The 23,434-nt window shown below is 49.2% G+C and overlaps 2 protein-coding genes across 2 annotated transcripts; both read right to left on the reverse strand.

Moving 5' to 3' along the window:
- Window positions 1-145: 145 nt before the first annotated feature.
- Window positions 146-18,154, reverse strand: PTPN22 (protein tyrosine phosphatase non-receptor type 22). Its single transcript, XM_059831289.1, has 21 exons — window positions 18,068-18,154; window positions 14,037-14,145; window positions 13,117-13,193; window positions 12,058-12,153; window positions 11,617-11,655; window positions 11,202-11,273; window positions 11,048-11,107; window positions 10,452-10,594; window positions 9,868-9,934; window positions 8,936-9,013; window positions 8,299-8,391; window positions 6,821-6,897; window positions 5,235-5,995; window positions 4,140-4,223; window positions 3,855-3,985; window positions 3,281-3,308; window positions 2,777-2,857; window positions 2,375-2,481; window positions 1,667-1,697; window positions 861-938; window positions 146-210 (listed from the first exon to the last, which is right to left on the reverse strand). The coding sequence occupies exons 1-21, from the start codon at window positions 18,152-18,154 to the stop codon at window positions 146-148; spliced, it is 2,364 nt and encodes a 787-aa protein (XP_059687272.1).
- Window positions 18,155-19,857: 1,703 nt separating this feature from the next.
- Window positions 19,858-23,317, reverse strand: BCL2L15 (BCL2 like 15). The gene is made up of 4 exons (XM_059831044.1): window positions 23,212-23,317; window positions 21,397-21,539; window positions 20,402-20,617; window positions 19,858-19,875 (listed from the first exon to the last, which is right to left on the reverse strand). The coding sequence occupies exons 1-4, from the start codon at window positions 23,315-23,317 to the stop codon at window positions 19,858-19,860; spliced, it is 483 nt and encodes a 160-aa protein (XP_059687027.1).
- Window positions 23,318-23,434: the final 117 nt, after the last annotated feature.

A 23,434-nucleotide genomic window follows, 5' to 3' on the forward strand; every position in this document is an offset into this window, starting at 1 on the left:
AGAATGTGCAAGTAGTGCCTGAGCTGCAAATACAATGCAGCAGCTTTTGATGTATTTATTTGGATGGAAATCTCACTGGGATGAGCACTCAAGGCACATCAGGAGGACTTCACAAATCTGTTAACGCCAAATCTGTAAAACTTACCTAAATATTCCATGCTGGTGGTGGATTTCTTGGTCCTTTAGGTTTTGAAAATCGATTTGCAAAGCCTAGGAAGAAATTATTTTTTAAAATGCAACAAATTCTGTATGTTACAGATGTTGATTATGTAATTCCTTAAGATAATACGGTACTTGAAAATACTTGCAATTTCAGTTCTTTACCAAACTGTAAGATACGGTAGACTTAAAGCAACATCCTATAGTTGTAAGTCAACTGGTACAAAAACAGTCTGTGTCTGACAAATACTGTCATTATAGCACAAATATCAAGACAACTAGATTTTATGTGTAATCTAATAAATGACTCCTCTCTAGTAGAAGAATTTAAAATGGAAAACATGGTATTTCTCCTCTGCCATATTACACAACATAAGGCAGCAGCCTAGTGGCAGTGCTACAGCTTTGTCTTTGTCTTCTGCTGTCTCTGTTGCCACATAAAGGCTTTCAGATACAGGAAAGCCAAATACAAGCTTCAGACTCTTCACACACTGATAAACATTTGTCAGAGTAGGTTTCAGGGTTTGAGTTTTCTGTCCTTACCTGTTCTTTAAACAGTTTGTGAATAAAGTTTTAAATGTGTAAAAAATAATGAGCATTATTTGTAATGTTTGTTATTTGTTCGCATTCAGCCTGCTACCTGTATTTAGACTTTAAAAAAACAGTGCTTCCTATACCAAAACACAAAGAGAAAAACATACCAAAGTTAAGGAAAGACCTCGAATGGTTTGAGGGGGCAGAATCTGATGGTTTTGTCAGTGAAGATGGACTACAGATGCCTAGAAATAAAAAATTAGACTGAAGCAGTTAGTCACTATGGTAATTCCCTGAAGAGCCGGACTCGGACACACCTGCGGGAAAACTCGTACTGCCACACGCACGGTAACACTAGGCATGGATGCTATTTCAGCACAAGACAAAGTTAAGTACTTTCCACATTAGCAGAGCTTGAATGCCACATGGTTTTAACAACATTATTTGCTCATAGCAGGGAGTGAGTGTACTAATGCAGCACAATCCACTCAGAAAATATTTGCTCAGAAATGCTTTAAACAGTTTTTAGCAGTCCTATTTTCAAGATGAGCATTTTAATTTTAGATCAAAGGAAACTTAATGAGAAGCTCCTTATTTATGCTCCAGATAGACTGGGCAGAATCCAGGGTGGGGCTCGCATTCCCCACAGCACCCCTGTCCCCCATTTTTAGAGTATTTGTCCCACAACGCTGGTTTGAATGACCTGAAGAATTTGGTCATTTGGGTACACTGGAGCTGTCCCCAAGGTACCCAAACGGCATTACAAGGGCACCACAGCATCCGCATGATACTCCTAAAATGACTGTTGCTATCCATATGAGATGGTATTCAGCTAGCCAGCGCAGCTCTCTATGTCCTACTCCAAAGTAGGCATATTTGACAAGTTCAGGTTCTTGAAAATTCAGTCCCACGTATTTCTTTATATACTTGCTTAAAGCCATCAGGAAGATGCACATTAGCCTGGAAGACTTACTCTTTCTCACATTTTTCAGTATTTTCAAGCTCTGTAGAAGAAAAAGAGAAAAAGAAGGCTTGTTGGCAAAAAATGTAGCAAGCAGTAGATCAGCTACTATGATAAAGGGAATTCACTGGTAAATATGCATGTACCACATCTCAGAAGTATCGTGCCTAGCAGCTGAGACTGAAATGCAGATTTCTGCCATTCATTTTGTCTCTGGCTTTTTTCTAGCGAACCCAAATGCCTCCAGTTTTTATTATTCTTGCTGTTTTCCTCAAATGCTTTTCTGCTCAACTGTAACATCCCAAAGTACAGTTGCTCATGAGGATAATTAACTAGGGCCACAACAAGAGGGGACTGGTGATGAGCGGAGTCTGTCCTACACAGGAATTCAGACTCCACTCGAGCAACTTTGTCCAAGAGGAGCTGGCACTTCAGGTGGACGAGGTGCCGAGGCATAACGATTCACATGAGTACGGCTGTGTTACTCTGCTCCTAGCGCAGACAGTGGTTTTGTTTGCAGTGCTACAACAGAGTATTTTTATTAGTCTTGTTTCCTTGCCCTAAATATGAGTGGTCTCAAAGCAGGCAATTTTCACAAGGTTAGCAGTGAGAAACTAGCAATAGCTGTAGCTAGAATGCTTTCTTCACCCCCTCCATTTTCAACAGCATTTCTCACCCCCTCCATTTTCAATAGCTTCTGGTTTGTCTTGTTTCTTTTACCTTGCTTCTCCTGAAGCATTTCATAGGCTCTTTGGACGATGTTTCGGAAGCGTTGCTCTCCAAGCCCAGAAGACTTGTCGCAGAATTTCTTGCAGCAGGCTGGAGACCTGGGAACACACATCAGAACATTTTCGGTGGTCATGCAAGAATCCGCCTGCTTTTTTCTAAGTGCTTTGTTGTTGCTTTTCATTTCCTCTAATGCAGCAGTTCTAGAAACTTCCAGCAGGTTCCCTAGTTGCGTTTACTTTCTTTATATCTGCTGAACTCGCCTGCAGTTACGTCCTGAAGCACTGCCATGGGTAATGCTTTGAACAAGCGGGCCACGATCTCCTCAGCTATCTACAGGTTTAGGTCTAAGTATAAAACCTCAGTTACATGCCGAGAAAAAAACTCATCGCTTACTTGCTGCATCAGCAAGAACAAATGACTCCGGAGTTCTTTCAGGAAGCGGGGGAGGAGAGTTAGAGCGATCCCGGGTTGTCTCTAAGAAAGCAAAGATAAAAGAGTTGGTTACCTAGCTTTAAATATATATCTATATCTATATCTATATATCGGTTCACTGAGAGGTCCCCAGCACTCTAATCGGCATATGTCAAACGTCTCAAAGGAAACACACAAAATATAGCAAAAGATGTGACAGTCCTTAGCCTGAGGAGGCTGCAGGGAACATCACCATGTACAGGGTGAGGCGGGAGCTGATTAGGAAATACAAAACTACCAGTTCATTTGGTTGCAGAACTGTATAATTCTGTTTAGAACTATTTGATTGCAGAACTATTTAGCAACACAAAATTTCCGTTGGACTGAGCACAGACCCTAAAGACATTTACTAAAAATGGTAAAGCAGCTTCAGTAAAAAGCAGACCTTATTTCCAAAGATAGTTTATCCCGGCATTAAACTTATACCTGTTTGTGGGCTCCGAAGCTTCACACTCTGGAAACAAAAAACAAGGAAGGTATTTGAAATTCCCACAACCAAATGTCATTCTCTTGCACACAAGCAAGCCAGAGAAGATGAGGAAATCATGTTACATGCAAACATCCTCCCACACACGCCTCCATGCTCGTGATGGAAGATAGACTTACGCCTTATATTGTTCCACTTTACAAAGCTATAGTTCAACTATGGGGTGATGAAGAGATGCCTAAATTTTGTTCAGCTCCTGCCTGTTCCACAGGGCAGTATGAACCTCAGCGGACCACTAACTCCCTGTCTTCATTATCCTTCTCTAAAAGAGGGACAATAGTTTTACTACCTTGGTATGGGACTTAAGATGCCAAAAAATAACATTTGGAGCAAAGGAGATGTTGGTAAGGAGGAGCCTGACTGAGATCACATCTTCCTCCCAGTCCCGAACCCTGAAATAGTTTATGGGAGGTACACAGTGCCAAAACTAGGGTCTTTCTCACAGAAGAAAACATGATAAGGCAATTGGCATAGCGATAGTGCTGGAAAAGAGATAAAAAGCCACTTACTTACCTTACATGGTCTCAGTCTCACTGAGTCATTAAACACCTCTGAGTGAGACTCACCACTCCACTCCAAGGAGGTTCCGATATCTGTATTTCTGGCTGGAAGCTGAAATTCAGAAGTGGCCAGAGGAAATTGTCCTAGAAACGATTGAACACAAGAGAGGTCATTTCTCAGGTCATTTCTCGTCCCAGGCAGCCACAGCAAAGGGACTGCTGGATGCTACGGTACCGCACAAGCTTGGGGAGAGCCCTCAGAGCACTTCTCAGCCCCTGCTTTGGTAAACGCACTCACCAGATTCACTGGCCACAATAAAGGACTCGGGGGTTCGCTCGGGCAGCGGCGGAGGATCATCATCATCTGGCTGTGGCAGGGTGGCTAATTGGGGAGACATGGACAGATTACCTGAATGGCACGACACAGCAGGAGAGCTACAGACCTTTGTAGACTCTGAGAGCTGACCGCTCCGCCCAGCCGCGCACCAGAGATGATTGTTAAACACCTCTAAACTGTAGTTAAAAATCCAAATAGTCCTCAGCACCAGTTCACCTGCTGCTAGCTCCCTGGCCCCAAGAGCAGACTTCCAGCAGTGCCGGCAGCAGAATTCCCATTGCACCGGGGAAAACGGCAAGTGTGTGCCCAGCACACCGCCAAGCTCACAGCTGGCAGTACCATTGCTGCTTGGCTTGTGCGGCAACTACCGTAACTTTCTGAGGGTCTCTAGCATCTAGATAACGAGCACACTTTTGTGACACTGAATGCTGAAGGGCCTGAACAGGACAGACCTGAGCAAATGCCAAAGCTGCGGACAACAGGAAATGTCCGACTGGGCCAGGACTGACCAGACCAAGGAATAATTCTACCTTCTTCGTATGGTGGGTGATGGTTGTAAGGCTACAGATCTGGGCAAAACACTAATGCTGAAGTCCTGGTTCTCTCAGTCTCAGCGGGATGTCAGTGTCCCCCTGCACGACACTCTGCAGAAAGGAGTGGTTTTTGACCTGGAAACTAGATCCTAAGAGAAAACCATTTCTGGGAGCTTTCTGAGTGCCTCTTGGAGCACCCTGTTATAAGAATTGGTCAGCACCCATCCCTGCCTTCTTGTGAGAGCCATACGGCGGTGGGACAGTAGTCCAGAGCAGCTGTGTAACGTGAACCCCAAAATCACGCTGTTCTAAAAATGTTGTTTATTTTTACGGGAAAAATTTACGGCAGGATGAAACGAGTGTGAGGATGAAACCAGTTGCTCCCTCAACTCCTGCAGGAACGCAGTCCCAAGGAGCAGCTACAGCCCTGCCTGGACGCCAAAAGACAACACTAGCCACTCCCTCCAGCACGCCACAATCCCGAGCGACCAAGCCCAGCTTGCGGCCGTGCTGCACCACTTACTCGGGGAGGATATCCTCTCGTCGTTCAGCAGGGGAGCGTGGTGGGGCACAGGCCTGGGTGGTGGGGAGCTGGCCACGGCAGGCTGCAGCGGGGCACCCACAGCGCTAGAAGGGAGAAGTGCATCCTGCCCCTCCGCAAAGCACTCGGCAAACACGGGGGACAGGGGGTCATCTGGAGACAGTGAAGAGAAGTAGGGGTCTTCTGCTGAGCAGAAGTAGGGGTAAGGACATTGCCCACGGTTCCTGCAGCCTGGGGGGCCATCCACGTCTCGGCGCGAGTGGTTCAGCTCAACAGGGGAAAATCCGTCCTGCTTCTTCACCTGCAAGCTTGGGTAACAGGCGTTTGGCAACTGTGAACTCAAAACAGGCTTTGCACCCCCTCCATCCCATTCCCAGCCTTCTCCCCGCTGCGCCAGCACAAAAGGGGTCGATGCAGTCCGTGTCAGAGGTGCTCTGCCACGAGGCCGGCTCCTGCCTGCTCCCTTCGGTTCCGTGTTCAGAAGCAGCTGCTCAGGAGGGATGCTGTTGAACTCCAAACTGCGGTGTTTCTGAAGAGCGTCCCCAGCGCCCCGCTTCTCAGCGGTAGCTGCCTTCCTGCCGTTGATGAAGTTCAAAGTGCCAAAGGAGATGGCCTGTCTGATGGGAGGGACCCCACATCCAGAGCTGTCATGTACTCCCGTGGCAGACAATGATGTTGGGGATGCTTTGCTTTGTACCAGCGGAGGAAGATGTTGATGCACATGCTGTTCCTCTTGCTCTGAGCTGAAATAAAGCACCGTGAGGTGAAGTCAAAGCAATCTGGTACTCAGAAATCTCTGGTAGCCTACCAACACGGCCCCACAACATCGGTCCTAAGAGCAGATCCAGGAACGTAGAGCCCGGTTCAGCCTCAAGCAAGGAGCACAGGGAAGGACTGTGCACCCTGGTGCCCCGTTAAATGGTGAATAGAGGAGGCCCCTTTATGCAGGTAAACGACACCCTCAGTGCAGGCTATGCCAAAAAGCAAAATTATTTACAGAAAGCAGACACTGCAAACCAAAACATGCCTGCAGAAAGATCCCGCCACCCTCTGAAGCTGCCCATGTCGGGAAGCTAGACTCCTCGGGCTTGCTGTTCCTACAGCAAGAGCACTGGAGTGGCACGCGCAGGCAGAAGATGGGACCAGCCGGGAGCGCCCTGCAGGGTGCACAGCTCCAGGCGGAGGGCCGAGATGAACCAGCGCTGGGGTGTCTCTACGTGCATGAACCCTTTTTTATACCGCCCTGTGAGGTGTTTTCAGTTCGTGTGTGAAACACTGTGTAAGCACAACATGAAACAGACCCAAGGGCAAAAGAGGGGGACAGGTAACGGCATGCAGGGAAGCGGCGGAGACTCAGTCTCAGAGACACATCAGTGAGAAGAGCATGTTAGGAACAAACGTGAGAGTCAAAGTGGGAACTCAAGGGAGGCTGCAGATCCTGCTGACAACTGAAATGCAATATTCAAACAGAACTGTGTCACAAAGCACACATAAAAAAATGCATCTTCCTGAAATTGTATGGGCTACTGAAAATGCTAACCCAGGGGATACCTGTGCTGTGACCTTACCAGTTTAGTAATCTCAGCGAGTAAATATCTTCCACTGGAGTCAGAAGTGGCTTGGCTACAGGATGCCTTGTTTGTACCTAGTGAAAGAAAAGGTTACAAGAGAGTGAGGAGGAAGAATGCAAAGAACACAAGCACGCTATTTCAGGAGTTGGAATTTGTGCCAACTAGTTTTAATTACTAATGCAGTTTGGAAGTGGCAAACACCAACTTGAAAACACCAAGTTGGAGCTGAAAACTGAGGACAGAACCTCCTGAACAGCAATTCCTGTCAGCACCTTTTTGGAATGAGAGTACAGCGAGCCGTACAACCACCCAGCTGTTCCAAACACCTGCAAAACAGCCTGCGCAGCCAACTCTGCCTTCAGGTCCCCACGCAGGCATTCAGCCTGGTTTCATCTGTGACACTCAGCGCACGACCATCCCCCATGCTCTGCAAAGTGCTTTCAGAGGGCAGTGAGGTTTAGGCGGGCGAGAGGTTTGGCCAGGAGCTACAAAACCACATCCGGACTTGAACCGTTTTCTGCATTTTGTGTCCACCTAGTCTTGCATCTCCTTTGCTTACAGACTGTCCACGACACATAGAAAGAGGCTCTTTCCAGCTCTTTTCTCGCTCAGCTCTGGCTAGGAACATCCTGCAAATCCTATGGCAAAACTGAGGCGCAAGTCCCCTCGCAGGATCCTGTTCCCACTTCTTTAGACAAAAGCTTCAGACAAAATAAGCTAACTGTAACCTTTCAGCCTTTGCCTAAGAATGGTAATGCATTTACTTCAGCCAGATTGCAAACAGCTACACGGGCAAGGTAAGGGTCATGCCAGCAGTCACAGAAGAACAGCAAGACCAAAGAAAAACTTAACCATGGATGTTTTGGATGTTCCTGTTTATACGCAACTTTGTACCAAGACCACATTGTTTTTCCTCGGAGGTGTATCAGATTTGAAAGACTTTGACACATTTTTTCACAAGCTATTTTAGCCTACTGCCTCCCACAGAGAGGCTGTGATGCTAATGACCTCACTAGAATACCACCATGCTGCAGACTAACGCTTTTAGCCATACTGCCTTGTGCAACCAAGCTTCCCAACCTAGACTGAAAGTCACTCCGTTGCTTGCAAGCACTCCATGAAGACAAATTTCACTGGCACGTCTTCGTGGAAATCAGACACTGCTGTAGAAAGTTGGTGCTTTTCTATTCACTCTTTACATTAAACAATTATAAAAGTATATAGGAAATGGTTTTGAGACGGAAGAAAATTTAGCTCTCGCTTGGGGCCAAATCCCATGATAAGCATTGCACGTCCAGGGAAACAGCGGGATTCTTATGGGTTAACTTGAAAAGAGGCTCAGCTTGGGCATAAAGGGTAGCAGAAAACACGTCGATTCATTCCAGGTCTGCAGAGACCTCTGCAGTAGGATTCTAGGTTAGAGCTGGCATGCCCGGGGCTGCAAGAGGCAGTGTGCTTATCCTGGGGACTTTTACCTGTGAAGCAGCAGAATCTTCCTGGGCATCGAGTGCTTTAATCTGCCTTTTGAAGAGCTCAATCACCACATCATAAACCAGCTCATACTGCTCCTGCGTTCCAGACAAATAAAACAGACGTGAGAGCCAGCACCTGCAGTACTTGTAAATGGTCACCTGTTGCCCAAATCAAGCAGCAGCCCCTGAGAGATGCTGCCGCTTTCAGGTCCATTGGCAGGGTAAATTCTCAGAAGAGGTAGAAGCCACAACTTCCAAAGGGTTCAGACTGAAGCATTTGGGTCTTTTTTGGGTGCACAAACACTGCTGTTATGCCTTGAGCTTCCTCTTCGGTCTGTCTCAGCTGAGAAGAGTTCCCACTTTGTTTCCTGGACAGTCCCTTGTTTCACGACATTAAGTGTTCGATAAATCAGACTGCAAGCACTAAGCTATTCCAGCTGTCTATAAGGAAATGGTCAGCTACCAAATTAGTTTCTGCAAAATCATTCTTCTGTTCAGAAAAGGGACCTTACAGAACATCCACAGGCCCCAGTTCCCAGCAGCACAACTGTTCTGTGTTTCCGTACTGCGAACCCTCCCAGGGAAAAGCTGAGGTCCCAGTATGGAGAGTATATCAGCTGGCGAAATTTCCTGAACGTACCTTGGTCTGCACGATGGAAGGCCTTTGCGTGCGCATTTCCTGGATCAGACTGAAAATACTGAAGTTCACTGGAACAATCTTGAAAGAAAGAGAAAAGACAAAAAATTAGAGACAGGTCTAATTCCAAGCAGCTTCCAAGTCATGACGCAGTTTAGAGCAGTGTCCGAAATTCAGGCCTGCTGTTACAAGAATTTTAACAAAGGACCTGCTTAAAGTCCTATTTTTTATTAAGAACCAGCTTGCCTCCTCCCTCCTGTCTTGCACTCCACAGAAAATACCCTTTTTATAACAGCATTGGTAACAGCTGTGAATAGCACGAAGGACAAGACGCTGATTTCCCAGGTCAGTGGGTTCAGGGTTGCTGCGGTACAGAAAGCAGCCACTCCTCCAAGTTCCAGCAACCTGCCGCAAGGCCAGGGCTTACTTCACATACATTTTTATTGAAGAGTCAGAGTAAAGCAAGGTGTTAGTTTGGAAACGCTGGATTTCTGATGCTTAAGTGCGGAGAGACCAATATAGACAGTAAAGTCGTATTGAAGACCGAAGGCCAGTGCAGAGCCAAGCTCCATGATCTGAAGGTCCTGCCAGAGGGAGCAACGGGAGGGAGGATTCTGCCCCTTTGGCACAAGCATTGGGGGCTATTCGCATCGGGGTGGGGGGGAGCAATGGCAATGGACAGTGCGTGGATGATGCAGAGCCTAAAGAGAGAGAAGCGGCACAAACTGGAAATGGGGTATCAGTGGTTTGGCCACCACCGTTCTCCAGTCAGGCTGGTGGCAGTTCCCATTCATGGCTGTCATCTGAAATACAACTGCATGCAGAGCGGCGTGAAGGGGAGAGTAAGGGGAGGGAGAAGGCGAGGGAGAGACGGAGAGATGCAGTGCTGCTGCACGCAGACGCCGTTCGAAGACGCAGACGGGGCTGGTACTCACTCCGTCCTTCAGCAGCTTCTGGGTGTAGTCGATTGCACAGATGACTCCTGTTCTCCCGCAGCCAGCACTGCAACGACAGTCACAGCAGGGTTGCTAGCAGAGTTCAGAGGATGGGCATGCTGTATTTTCTGACAAGGATATTTGAAAAAGAGCCACAGCCTCCTGTGACCCTCCCGTCCCATGTCGCGGAGGGTGCAGACCCCCACGACGGCCCTGCTGCAGCTTCACCTGCCCCACATAAGGCTCCACCTGCCCACAGCTCTGCTGCAGGCTGGAAGGCACATCTCGTGCTCCTGCGAGCAGTCCTCAGTCCTCCTGTGGTGACCAGCCCACACGTGGACATGCCCAGTGTCGGTGGTCTCTTAACTACACGTGCTGTTGCTGGCTTGCTGCTACCCGTCTCCTTTCCTGCCACCCAGCCGTGCTAGCTGTCTGCACAGGACACCTTTGCCTTAGGACTTCCTACAAGAGGAGCTTGGTTGCAGGCTTGCACCGGCTGCCACCCCCCTGTGGCCACTGGGGAAGCAAAAGCACCGGGGCCGGGGGGCCGGCAGCCCTTCCCCACCGGTGACCGGCTCACCCACCTGCAGTGGATGCAGATGGGGATGCTGTCATCCGGCTGGTAGCAGCGAATCTCGCCGATGAGCTCCAGGATGGGGTCAATGGACGAGGGGATGTCATGGTCCGGCCAGTTTTTATAGTGGAACTGGCGGACGGTGCGGATTTCCTGCAAGAGGAGAAGAGCGCTGGCAGGGTCCGGGGCCGGCCTGCGCCACCGAGGGGGTGCTGCCGCAGCTCCCACGGGCGCAGACTGGGATGTCAGGATGGCAAGGGGAAGCTGATGTGCTGCAGACATCTCCAGCTCCCACGTGCATCGGTAGGCAAAGGTTAGAAGTGCGGTTTGCAGCTGTCCTTGCTACAAAAGAAGCATTGCTATTTCATGACATTCTTGATGTTACCTGTTGGCATCACTTACCCAGTGTCTGATTTGTCACAGCTGACAAACAGCTTCAGAAATTGAGGTTTGAGTTAATTAATTTTTTACTTTCTTTATTCCTTCAGCTACTGTCAAACCTAAAATAGCAGGCTGAGCTGCATAAAATTTTCTGCACAAAGTGTGCCATATTTTAATATTTAACCTAGCCAAGATGTATTTCCTGCTTTGACCTTTCCTACTTACCTCATTCAGGGTCACCTTTAAAGTCCTAATCACATACTCATTTTTCTTCTCTTCAGCTTCCTGCAGAACAAGAATTTAGAGTCACATTTTCTGCGGATGACACGAGTTTCCAGCGCATGTGATGTGACATGGTGCTCACGGCAGCTGTACTCACACAGGCAACGGAGAAAGGACCACACTGCAGGGGAGAGCCGTCCACCTCTGCCCAGTACCGCTCACATTTCTTCTGTTGCGAGAAGCAGGACATGTTTGGTTATTCACCACCAGCCCACCCGCACTGTCTCCCGTCCCACTCTGCCGGACAAAACTCGTGCTGGGAGGAGGCCCGGCTCTTGCCGCTGGCCAGCTCCAGCCTCCCCTTCCCTGGAGCCATCACTGCTGATTTTTCCCTTCCAAAGAGGCTAGCTACACTACTCGGGCGGTTTAAGTATCTGCAGCTGAAGACCCAGGAAACAGCTCGTATCAAACAGAAGCTCGCTGTCACTAATGAGATATTTAATAAAAATCTGCATCTCTCCACCCTGCCCTGGCACTGTCACAGCAGAGGCCGTCTGCAACACGTTACTCACCTTTCCCATTTCAAACTCCATACAAGCCATGACCACAATCTGCAGAAAGAAGGTCCATTAGAAAAGTCTGAACACAAGTTTCTTATCCAGGCAGCAAAATCAAACTCATCACTTGCGGGCTCTCATCAGCAATGAGGAGGTTCTGCGGGCTGCCTTCCCCAGAGTCCCAGACTGCTAGGCAAACCAAACTCGGACATTATCCACAGCCAGGGTACGAGGACCTTTCCCACTCAGAGCCCGAATGCAGAGACAGCCATGAGCAGAACCCTGTCTCAGCACGAGTGTGCAGGAGGCTCACGGGAAGGATGTGGGACACACACAACATCTGGAGTAAAACCCTGACACTCCCACTGTCTGCTTAGTCAGAAAGGACCTCTGGCTGGCTGCACGGACAACTTTTCTTTTTTTAAAAAAAAAAAGGCATATAAATCTGCACCTTACCAGGATTTCATACTCCCAAATCATCCTCCAAAAGTCAATGACAGTAGCGGGGAGAGGACCCTGCGTTGCAATGTATGCTCTTGGCCCATAGACGCCCTAAAACAGCATTCAAATCAGACATGGAGACGTATTTGCATAGTTCACTAGCAGAAATAAAGTCATCCCTCTTTCTGAATCTTACTTCTATCCAATGAGCACATTAAGGACTTACAAGGGCTTTTATATAGTTAAAATTTAGGCACCTAAATTAAATTAAGCAACCAGAAACCAATGGTATGCAAACGTCCCAAAGGCAGACCCAAGCCAGGGAGCTGGGCTTGAGGTGAGATCTGCTGCCAGAGACCATCAGCTCTTGCAGTACATTTGGGAGCTTGGGGGTGATGTTGCAACAGCTGATGCAGCTCTGCAGCGTGCAGCTTGGCACATCTGTGGCTGTTGGCCAAAGAACGAACCATGATCCCCTTGTGAAGGTCTGTTCTTCTGCAGATGGGTTACACAGAGCCCTCTGTCACTATGGTGGAGAACAAAGCAAACCTTCTATCCATCCATGAGAGAAGGGTTGTCAGCACAGGAGAGTTCCAAAACACATGGAGCTCCTGATGGAGAACCAACCTGCGTTGACCTGCCCTGTTGCTCGCCACTGCAGTGGCTCTCAGCTGTGCTGCAGTGCAAGGCTTCCTGCCTGTGCACTGGTTTCAGGCAAGGCGATTCTGGCCACAGGCAATTTTGCACCACTGCCACCCACCAAAGGCAGTAACACCAACAAGGAAGTCGGGGCTGTGAGCCACAAACTGTTCCACCACCCGCCCCAACACGAGCACACGTCCCTTGCCCTGTAGCCTGGTGCCTCTGTGCTGCAAGGGGTGCTTTTGAAGGGCTCGCTGATTGTACACATCTTCTTTACGTCAGTTATCCTTGAGCACAGCCCAGAAACTACTGCATAGTCCTTTCGCTCACCAGAGCCACAGGAGCAGCTCCTCCTGGCACAACTCAACCAGGCAGCACTAACAGCTGCTACAAACACCTTTGCATGGCAAAAGACCATGAAAGAAGCAATACCTTGATGAAGTTGGCATTGATGTAATGAGAATCTGCATCTGACGTGATCAGGGACAACTCCACTCTGCTATGGTCAACTGCAGGCACAAAAGCAGAAGAAGCAGCAGTTACTGTCTGCCTTTCATAGTGGTTAAGCTCCTCAGACTGCAGCACAAGGTGCTTTGGAGGAGCACATGGATCAGAGAGCTCATCCCCGAGCAGATGAGTGCCATGCAAGCAGCTAATGCCTCCTCCTGCACCTACCAATAGCCCTGCAGAGAATTGCCATTGCCTACATGCAGGCAGCAGGTAGGCAAGCTCTCTTTCAGAGTGGTGGTGAGGGCTTAGGCAAGAGCTGCAGTGTTGCCACTACCCCAGTGCAACACCAGTCTCCTCTGACCATGGAGCAAGCCAAGCCTAAAATCACCCCGCGCTCCATCTTACAGGCTCAAATGAGGTCTGTGGGTTTAGATTTTTCCTTTTTCCAAGCTAGAATGAATGAAAGGGACAGTCTGCTCTGATCCTAGGACAAACTCCTCTTTGGAGACTACTGCACCAAGCCAGGACAAGCCACAACAGTTTTTAACTGCAGTCTGCTTTGTCCGTCATGGACACATCTTTGTCCAAAGCCATTCTCTACAAGGCCTTGGAAAACAAGTGGTTGCAATGCTACCCAGAAAGCTGGCAAGGACAATCATTAGAGGATGTGTTTCCTACTGAATAGAAGTTCTTCTGTCTGTAGAAAATACGTGCCAAAGTCTTCCAGAGTATGCACTGCAACAGTCAAAGCCTTAAATCTGAACAGCAGAACTCAAGGCCAACTGACAGGCAGTGATGCGCTCACATGCAAGCAACTGTGCACGCAGATACTGGAGGGAGAGAACAGACTCGAGCTACCAAAAAAAAAGGCTGAATAGGAACATTTGCCATTTCCAACCTACAGGGTAAGATGTCCTTGTATCTGTTCTTCTTGATGTTCTCTGGTTGCTCAGATGCTGCTGTAGGGTAGATTTTATCCGATCTGTACTTTGTTGACTGCCTTTTCAGCTTCTGTGATAAAAGAATGGAACAAATTACAGCAGATGTGCTACACACAACACACTACTAGAGAGTACGTGTGAAGGTCTGCAGGGATCAGGTTCACTACCACAAAGCAAGGTCTGCACCATTACTGCTTTCCTGAGTGGCTTTTCTCAAGGTACTCAGAGCAAGAATAGAGACAGAAGTCACCTAAGAGCCCCAGCACAGGCTTCTGAAGAATGGAAAGTGTGTGCTGAGGCAGTGCCCACACGAGGCTCGGGCACGTAGTCTTCTGAAGTGAAATGATGCATTTATAGAGCACATAAAGCATCGCCCTCACAAATAAGTGAGACACAGGGAAATCATTCTCATATAAATGGCACCCAGATAAGAGGAGTAACAATGTTAAACCACCTTTAACAAATGGTATCAGAAGAGCCAGATAAATCAATTGATTTTTCTCACTTTGGTAAAGATTCTCCCAGCTGTAGCTGCAAACAGCAATGCTCAAGCCACTAAAGGAGCACAAGGAATCGGAGCAAAGTAGTTACACGCACTGATGAAAGAGAAAGGAGGAGTCCGAGGATAGACCCTTAGGGGTATGAATCTCTCGTCTCTTTCATTTCCAGGATAAAGCTGCAGCACTCCTGGAGAGTTCAAGCATCTTTTTTCTGCCAAAGCATAGAATCTTATTTCACTGACATCAGCTTCTAAATAACACGCACTGTTCGTTACCATCAACTTCAAAAGCACCATTCTTGCTGTATTTTTTCTTTCATAATTTTTTGTCTTCCTAACCATTTTTTTTGCCACCAAGGGGTGCTTTTGATTAAAAACAAAAGACCATTTCTGTAGTCAGTGTCTCTACAGTTTGACACTCCAAAAGGTAAGGCTCCCTTTCCCACCGCCCTGGAGCCGTACCTTCACAGCCCTTCTCCTCGACATCACTGCAGGGGTCCAGAGAATCAGGCTGACACAGGAGAATCCTCAGTATCATGTGCCTTTATGAAAGAAAGGTGTGCAGGGGTGAAAAGCAAAGGGAAGGGCCCACGGGCACACCTGAGCTGTAAGCTGAGAGGGTTTCTCACGCCTCATGCACTCCTCACGGTGACCCGCCTCAGCTGCTAACAGGGAGCGGGAACGGTGGCTTAGCCGCTCGCGGCATGGGGAAAATCAGCCTGCCAGTCTCGGGGTCACCGAACCAAAATAGCGTCGTGGTCAAAGGGTTTAGTGCTGAGGAGGCGGCAGACCTTCCTGCTGGTACCGGCAAAGCCCTCCCCAGCCCGCTCGAGGGCTCGGAGCCTGCAGCTCTGGCACAACAGCACGTGAGCAGGAATCACAGGAGTCCTGACTGTTTCAGGGCCCTGATTTTTGGGTGCTCACCATAAATCACTTCACCCTTCCCATGGGAGCTCACAAGCGCCTGTGTTTCAGCTGTCCCAAAAGCTCTCATCCAGTTCCGAGAATCCCATCCCCTGTCCTTCCTTGCTGCAGACCTGACGTATTAGCAGCTGCGGGAGAGCTGCAAAACTCCCCTTGACTCCAGCCTGCTCTAGACGAGCACCCGCTAGGACATGACACCCTTCAGGGCCTGCTTGCATAAAGCTACAGAGTGATGGCATTTGCCAAAAGGCCACATCAGGAGCTGGAGGGCTTTGTAGCTCGTATATATTTGATCAAGCCAAGCAGCCCCATAGCAATTCCACAGATAAAAGGTAGTATCTCATCTCCGCAGTATTTCTGTGCACAGAAATACAGATTCAGATCCAAGTCAGAGTTGCTGTTTGTTATCATTAAACTGCAATTTTTAAACCCTAAATTCTGCTGCTTTCCAGCCACAATACCACAGGAGTCACATCTCGCTGACCTGGATGGAATGAGTCAGGAAGAAGGTACGGGAGGCCCAGGACAGTGCACGTGTCCAGTCTCTGTTAATCAAGAACACGGGGGGCACGCACAGTGTGATAGAAGCTGTGGGAGCAGGATGGTTTTTGTAGACTACACATCCCTGTAATCTCCTGAGCTCTTCTGGTGTTGGTCGCATTCTCCCTCTGCCTCCTTCCAATGCAACCCCAACTTCCAGGGTAAGCCTTCATGGAAGGGACATCACTTAGTACTGAAGCCAGTCTTCTCATAGCTGACGCTCTGAATCACCTTCCTTTTCTGTCCCTGCATAAACTGCCGTAAAACTGCTTGGGAAATGCCTACATACGAGAGAGCAAGCGAGAGCAGTAAGGGTCAAACTCTTGCTGTGAGACTGCACAAACCGAACAAGGGGACTCAAACAAAAAGCCCTGTCATTTACAGTAACACCGCCACAATTGGCATGTACAAATGCGTGTTCACACAAAGAGAGACATTAGGATGGAGAAATGGCATCGAACGTTTCTACCAAGTTTGGAAATGCAAGCCGTCGCAATTGGCTGTTAAGACTTCTGCATTTGCAAAAGTGGCCAACAGCTCAGGCTGTCCTGGGAAGATCTCTTCCCAGTACAAGAGGAAGCGCAGCCCCGACCACTTCTACCTGCCGTTTTGGTCAGAAAATTAACTGTATGTTTGGCTGCTAGAACTAGCACATGCACTGAGGCTCTGCAGCCCTGCTGCCTCGCATGCACAGTACAACCCCAGCACAGCAGCGAGAGGAGGAAATTCAGCAGCCTGTGACAGCACTTTGTTCCATGGAACAACAGACTGTCACTGCAGGCTCAGATTAATCACTTCCCTCTGACCCAGACACCTGGAAACTAAGCACTAAGCTTTTCCCAAGTGTTTGAAGTGCCATTCTTCACTGGTATGACAAAGCAGGGCTGGATCTCCTGGGGACTCCTAAGTAACCCCTGCACCTTCCCCAGAGACCACTGCCTGATGCAACCCCTATCCGGAGGGATAGCTCGAGGCCAGTGGTTATTCTGGTGTTTGAGACATCTCAGATCTTACAGATGTACCAGTTTTACCCTTCCCTATGTCTGCTAAAGCTGGGCAACGCCTTTGCTTCTCAGAGCAGCCCAGCTTGCCAGAGAAACCTTCCTCTACCTATCTACTGATCAGCAGCAGTCACCAGCCATCAGCACTAACTGTGAGACAGCGGATTGCCATTTAAGACTCACCCCTGCCACCCAAACAAATAAAAAGATGCCAGAGAGCTCACAGATCGGGGCACTGCACAGCTCTCAACCAGCTAGATGCTGCGGAACGCTGGGAAAGGTGAGAGCCATCAGCATTTTTTGCTAGTTTTGCCTTTAGGGAACAAGAAATTAATTTCCACGAGGGGCCAGAAGAATTGCTGGACATAGAGCACATGGACTCATTGTGAATGGATGCACGAGCCCTCCCACATAACCTAGCGCAGCGCTGGAGGCTGGAGAAATGGCCCGTCCAGCCGCACAGATGGCCATCGTCTCACGCCTTGGCCAAGGTGCCCAGTGTCGATGAGAGGTGGAACAGTCTCGGGTCCACAGGGCATTTATCAACACCCGCTCCCTGCTCTGCAGGTGGTACAGGGGCAGGGTGGGGGCTTTCTGTTGCAATGAAAAAAGGAAAAGCTGTGTCGAGTAGCAACCGGAGATCCCTGACAGGAACACGTGTATCGGGGATATAACAGATTGCAATGGGGAGAAGGGGCAGTAGCCCCATATTCCTCACTATACCCCCAGTCGTATTACCAGGCGAAGTGAAACTGCGTCTTGACAAGGGCATTCGCAAAGTAGAAAACAGGAAGCACTCAGGTAATTATTTAAAAAGCAAACAGTTTTACTTTGAATGCAAACTATTAAATTACTCTTCCGTCTTTACATTCCTTTTACCCCAGTTAACTCCTGCATCTCTTTCTGCTGTAGAATTCATAGAAAATCATATTGTCCCATGCAAATCACATCCCCATTTGAGGAGAAGTGACTGAGCGGTTCCCTTTAAAATCAGCTGAAACACAGAGCCGTGCCTTAAGCGAACTTACCAAAAACTCGTCTACAAACTCTTCTCGGTTGAGCTTCTTGTCTTGGGCCCTTTCCAGGTTTTGCAGCAGAATCTCCCTTTGGTCCATGTTGCTGGAGACCAAGCGTGACTGGCCTGCTGAACCTGGGAACGGACATGTCAAGTGCGTGCCGCAATGGAAAGCACCAGCCCGGAGAGCACTCGCGGCAGGCTGTGGTTTACTGACTTCATCACAAGTCTTAAAGGAAATTAGTACGTAACAAGATATCGTGGCCAAATAACAAAACAAAACACACAACCTGGGGCCCTAGCGCCTCCTTTTAAAACCACAAGCACTTTGCTTGCGCCCCACAGCAAGGGCAGGCAGCACTGAGCTGGGCAGGAGCCTCGTGGCAGGAGCCCAGCTGCCCCGGGTCCCTCAGCCACGCGTGGCTCCAGTGAACCTGGCTCTTTCCCCGTGCACTGTGCCACGAGGGTGGTCAGATGCTGGAGACCAGAGCCAAGTGCCCCAACATCTGACTTCTTTAAGCACCATGTCCAGCCATCACCAGCAGCACGGCCCTGCCGGGACATGGTCCAGAGGGGCGAGCACGGGGGGCAGCAGCTGAGCACGTGTGCCCATGGGCGGCTGCGCTTCACCGCCGTGCGGCCGGGGGGAAGGCTTCAGGCTCGGAATGTCTGCGGCTAGAAGAGTCCCTAAAACAGCATGCAAAATCCACAGTTCCCCTTCACACTTACAACTTAGCCTGTTTTCCACATTAACTGCAAAATATCTTGAAAGAATACTTCAGGCAGATGCCGAGCACCTAAACCTGGCTTGCACATGTTCCTCCCCTGAACTGCACAACTGCTTCCAAACAGAGAAAACCTATCGACGTGCTCCAGGTCAACTCTTCCAGCCACAATTCCCCACGTCGGTAGCTTGGGCTAGAAGAGAGGGTCAAATCTGACGCTGGTAGACTATAGAAATCCAATTAGTTATGCCAGCCTAATTCACCTCACTCACTCTCAGTAACACTTGCAGGTACTCGAAAAATCCCACAGGACAAAGTGGAGGTCATCCTGAAGTGGGCAGGAGATGCAGAGAGCAAAGTTCTGGAAGGCCATCCATTTTATCTACTTGCAGAACTGGGGAAAACTAAACTAAATGAAACTAAACTAAAAACAACCACCCCCAAAACCCCCCAAAAAGGCATGGGAGTCACAACCTTGATCTTTCCAATATCTTATATTTTGCACAAAGAATTCAGACTGACTGTACCAAGTCTGTTTCTCTTTCCGATTGTAACTATAGTCATTAAAGGTATTCCCCTTCTGTGTTTTCTCGCAGATCAGGTACAGAACAGCTACAAGATTCCTGTATCCAGCTGCTAAAAGGCAAAGGACTGCTAATCACTCTGAAAGAGCCATCACTCAGTTTAAAATAATGTCAAATTTTAATTTTTCAAAAATAAGCCTTTGAATCACCTGAGAGGAACAGAGAGATCTTTAGAATAACTAATGGAAACCTGTTTTAAAACAAATATTCACCTGACAAGTCTGAAAATTAACATTGCATCACTAAGCGTTAACCTAGAAACCTTGAATAAGAGTGAAGCCCACTTTTATGGCTAAATTTAAGAGAAAAACAAGGAGAAAAACAATAACAGCAAACACTTCTTAACTTTTGTTTTTAGCGATACAAAATATCTTTTACATGTTGCTTATGTGTAGAGTTCTTCTTGCAGTCTCCTGAAGAAATACAGCATTTCTCCCAGTTAAATCGACGAAAAGCCCAGCCTCACCTTCTGGAAAGTAGTACAGCCCTTTCTCTCAATTGTCCAAGTTCTCCTGAAAACAAACAAAAAACCCCATGGGTATGTGTTTTAGAGAAACAGTTCAAGGTAGGTTTAAAGGAACCGGCAGGAAGAGAAGGATGCGGGATGGAGGGACGGGTGACCCACCTCCCACTGCGACCCTGTCCCGGACCGATTTCATCCCTCCCCCTGGTACAATGCACCAAGCGGGGTCTGTAAAGCTGCGTGAGCAGGACAGCGCTTTTAGTATGACCCATCCTTCGTTATTTTGATTTTCATCTAAGGGAGCAAGCTGAGCTCCTGAGATACTGAGATAGGGAATTAAACCCTGAGACAGAGAAGGACATGGGAAGTTCAGTGCTGGCTTCAGTAAGGCTTCACGGAGGTGTTTAGCAAAGCCGTGCTCCCACAGCTATACGCGGAGTTGGCTGGTGTGCATGTCTGGGGAGACATGCTGGGCATCAGTGACGAGCCGAGCGAGGCAGGTGGGAGAGGTGAGAGACACAAAGGAAGAGCCGCAAACATCCAGGCAAACATCCCCGCCACCTTTGCATCCTTACCCATCCGCCGCAGGCCTCAATGTAGCTTCTCACTTGAGAATTTCCATTAATCACTTCTATGAGTTGGTTGGGATGCATCATAGCTGGGACTTTCTTAGCAACATGCATTAGCAATTTCACAGAAACGGAGAGAAAAGCTCTCTCATAGACCAGCTCGGGGTTCTGGGCACTCCAGCTCCTGCTGAGAGAGTCAATGGCAGCCCCAAACTCCTCCATCTGCAAGCGTCGAGAGGGCAGTTTGAGCTTCTTTTTAAACGACAGTGCGATAAGTAAGTCTTGGCTCAAAATCCAACGTTCAGTTAAATTCCTGCATTTGCTGCTTCTACCCACGATAGAGCAGGTGACCCCACAGCTTCCTGGTGACACCTGCGCGGCGCAGGACTTTCAAGGCAGGGCTCTCTGCTGCAGCTTGCACAAACAGCAGCAGTGGGAAGCGCGGCTGGAGGGCTGGGGAGGACAGCTGGCAGTCTCACCAGAGCTGCAGCAAGCCTGAAGCTAGAACTGCCTGCAGCACCTGCACCAGAAGCGTGCTGGCATGAGAGCTCTGGCCGCAGGGCAGGCTGGAGCCCGATCACCTGCAGCAGGCTGGAGCACCCGCTCTGCCCCTCTCACCAGCATCTTCCTCCTTTCCCCCTCTACTCGCTAGCTGCCCCCACCAGCTCCAGACTGCCGAGCATCTCCTGCAAGGACGGGCTGACCCAGGCAGCTCCGGGGCTTCTCAGGAGATAAAAAGCAGCTCCTTTGGAAGAAAGGAGGAGAAAAGGCAGCTCCCACAGTGCTTTGTCTGGCTTCTCTCCTGGCGGCTCGCACGCCGCCCGCGACACAGAAATAATGGGAGGCTGCGGGGTGTCGTGCCCCTTCCCTTCAGACCCCCCGACTCCTGCAGCGTAAGCCATGCTGCTCCCCAGGCTTCGCTATTCTCTGACCCAAGGTGACACAAGGCTGGCCTAGAGACAAGGAGCTGGCCAGGCTAGGCAGGACAAGGCGTTCTTTACCTTTCCCTTGAGCACTTCAGCAAGAGCCTCTGAGGAAACCCTCTCAAAATCCATGTTGCACTGGTCCCCCATCCGCCGCAGGCGACTGGCAACCACGACTGGGTCAAACCCGAGTGGAGGCTCCCCTGCAGACTGCCCAGGCGCTAGAGCAGAGAGAGCGGGGTGAGGGCTTTCAGCATAACGCATCAAAGGCGGAGGAAGAGAACGCACGCTGACAGCCCAGCCTTTTTAGCTGCCTACCGCATCCAAAACGCTGCCTTCAACAGGCGCTGTGGCAGTCACTGCCTCAAACACTCAGGAGGTTAACGCAGGGTGGACCTCTGACAAGGCACGTTGGGAAACACAAAACCAAAGTCCCTGAGAAATATCACGGAGCCATTCAAGTATTCATTGATTTACAAGGACCAAGGGGGTTTGTACCATGGGTTTTCCCAGCCTCTTTCCTCCTGCCTCAGTTGCTTCGTGCCCATGTCTCAGTTCATCCCCACTCCTGTTTCTCCAAGGGCATCCCTAAGGCCTCTCTTTTAGCCCTCTGGGTTCCGGCAGCTCCTTCCTCCCAGGCTGCCAGAAGCAAGCAAGGAAGGTCAGAGGACTCAGAAAACATCTCGTGTCTCTCTTCTGACTGCAGTGACATGGCAGCATCAATCGGACGACAAAGTCCTGCCTGCATCCCCCAGAATTTTGAGGCTGCAGATCATCGCATGCAGTCTTTGGGCAATTTAGGTATTAGTATTTTGGGTTTTTGTTTTTTTTTTCTAAATATTACCAAAACAAGGTTCAGCCAGAAGGAACTACCAGACACTGAAATTCTCAGCAAAACCATTTCCACATTTGACAAAGTCACAAGGAACTGAAAACAGGATCTTTCGACATAAAGCAGTGGGCAACTTTATCTGGAGACGCCGTTTCCTGATCCAACCCCCTCCCTCATCCAGCCGCTAATTCCAGCTTAGCTCATCTGGTTCAGGTGCCAGCACTCGGCACCTGCAGCCCTGGGCAGAAGCCTCCGTCTCCCGGGGGACTGGGGCAGTTTCACAGTGCTCAGGACAGCGGAGGAAGAGGCACAAGTGTCTAATCCAGGAGAGGGAGACGAGCAATACACTAACGGAGACTTGTTCTTTAGGCAGAACGACAAACTTCCATGAAGCTTTTGAGAAATGGACTTTGCTTGCTATCCAGTGTCAGCAAGATCCCAGTATCTCTTGGGACATTTTCACTGGTTTGTTGCCGAGGAAATAATGGGAAAAGCAGTATGAACACAGGCGAAGTTCTGGGTTTCTTGCAGCATTGCCCAGGAAACCAAAGTAGCCCAAATGATATTGGGAGCTTTGTGAAGCAAAGACCACATTCGGTCTTTCATATTAAAGCAACTGTTTTTATCCAATAAGCAATATGAGCTTTCTTTTTGATAACGACAGTTAAAACTTGTCCCACCCTGTTGGTTCAGAGTAAGTTACTCAGGACCCGTGGACCCACGCAGGGCACAGCAGCCGGCGGCACCTTCCCTGGCGGCACTGCACACCCCCAGCACCCACTCCCGCAGCCGCAAGGAGTGGAAAGCGGGTGGCCGTCCTGCGCAGCCCCCATTGCCCGACCCTGCCAAGGCAGACTGTGGCTGTGGACTGCCTGGGGTTCAAACAGCTTTACCTTGCTCTAACTTTTCCCCAAAACAGAGATAGTTTGGAAGTCATCACAAGCCTGCGTTTTAGAAACCCACAACGCCAAGCTACAGCCTCCTTCCTTTACGTGTTCAGTCGAAATGCTCCTCTGTCACCTGCAGCAAACAAACCTTTTTTTCCCCGACTCAGGCCCTACCTCCCGAGTCTGTCTCCAGGCTCCGGCAGTCACTCTCGCCTTCACCTAGGAGGTCAGAGAACAAGGCTTCCACAACACGCTCTGTCTGCTCCTCGAAGGTTGCCATTTCAGCGTGTCTCCCCACGGCAGAGCAGGCAGGTACACCACCGCCGCCGCTCTTCTTTGCAGGTGAACTTTGCCTCCAGATTTTGGCTTCGTTTTCCCAGAGCTGCCCAGGTTCTTC

This window comes from Gavia stellata, chromosome 30 (genome assembly GCF_030936135.1).
Source record: "Gavia stellata isolate bGavSte3 chromosome 30, bGavSte3.hap2, whole genome shotgun sequence".
In the NCBI taxonomy this organism is placed as follows: Eukaryota; Metazoa; Chordata; class Aves; order Gaviiformes; family Gaviidae; genus Gavia; species Gavia stellata.

Coding starts and splice junctions, on each gene's coding strand:
- PTPN22 (XM_059831289.1), bottom strand. CDS start 18,154: ATGGACCAAAGGGAGATTCTGCTGCAAAACCTGGAAAGGGCCCAAGAC. Junction 11,108..11,201: donor GTCCTTTCTCCGTTGCCTGT/GTGAGTACAGCT, acceptor CTTGTTCTGCAG/GAAGCTGAAGAGAAGAAAAA. Junction 2,482..2,776: donor TGTTCTTGCTGATGCAGCAA/GTAAGCGATGAG, acceptor GTGTGTTCCCAG/GTCTCCAGCCTGCTGCAAGA.
- BCL2L15 (XM_059831044.1), bottom strand. CDS start 23,317: ATGGCAACCTTCGAGGAGCAGACAGAGCGTGTTGTGGAAGCCTTGTTC. Junction 21,540..23,211: donor CCTGGAGACAGACTCGGGAG/GTAGGGCCTGAG, acceptor TCTCTGCTCTAG/CGCCTGGGCAGTCTGCAGGG. Junction 20,618..21,396: donor CTGAAGTGCTCAAGGGAAAG/GTAAAGAACGCC, acceptor CGACGCTTGCAG/ATGGAGGAGTTTGGGGCTGC.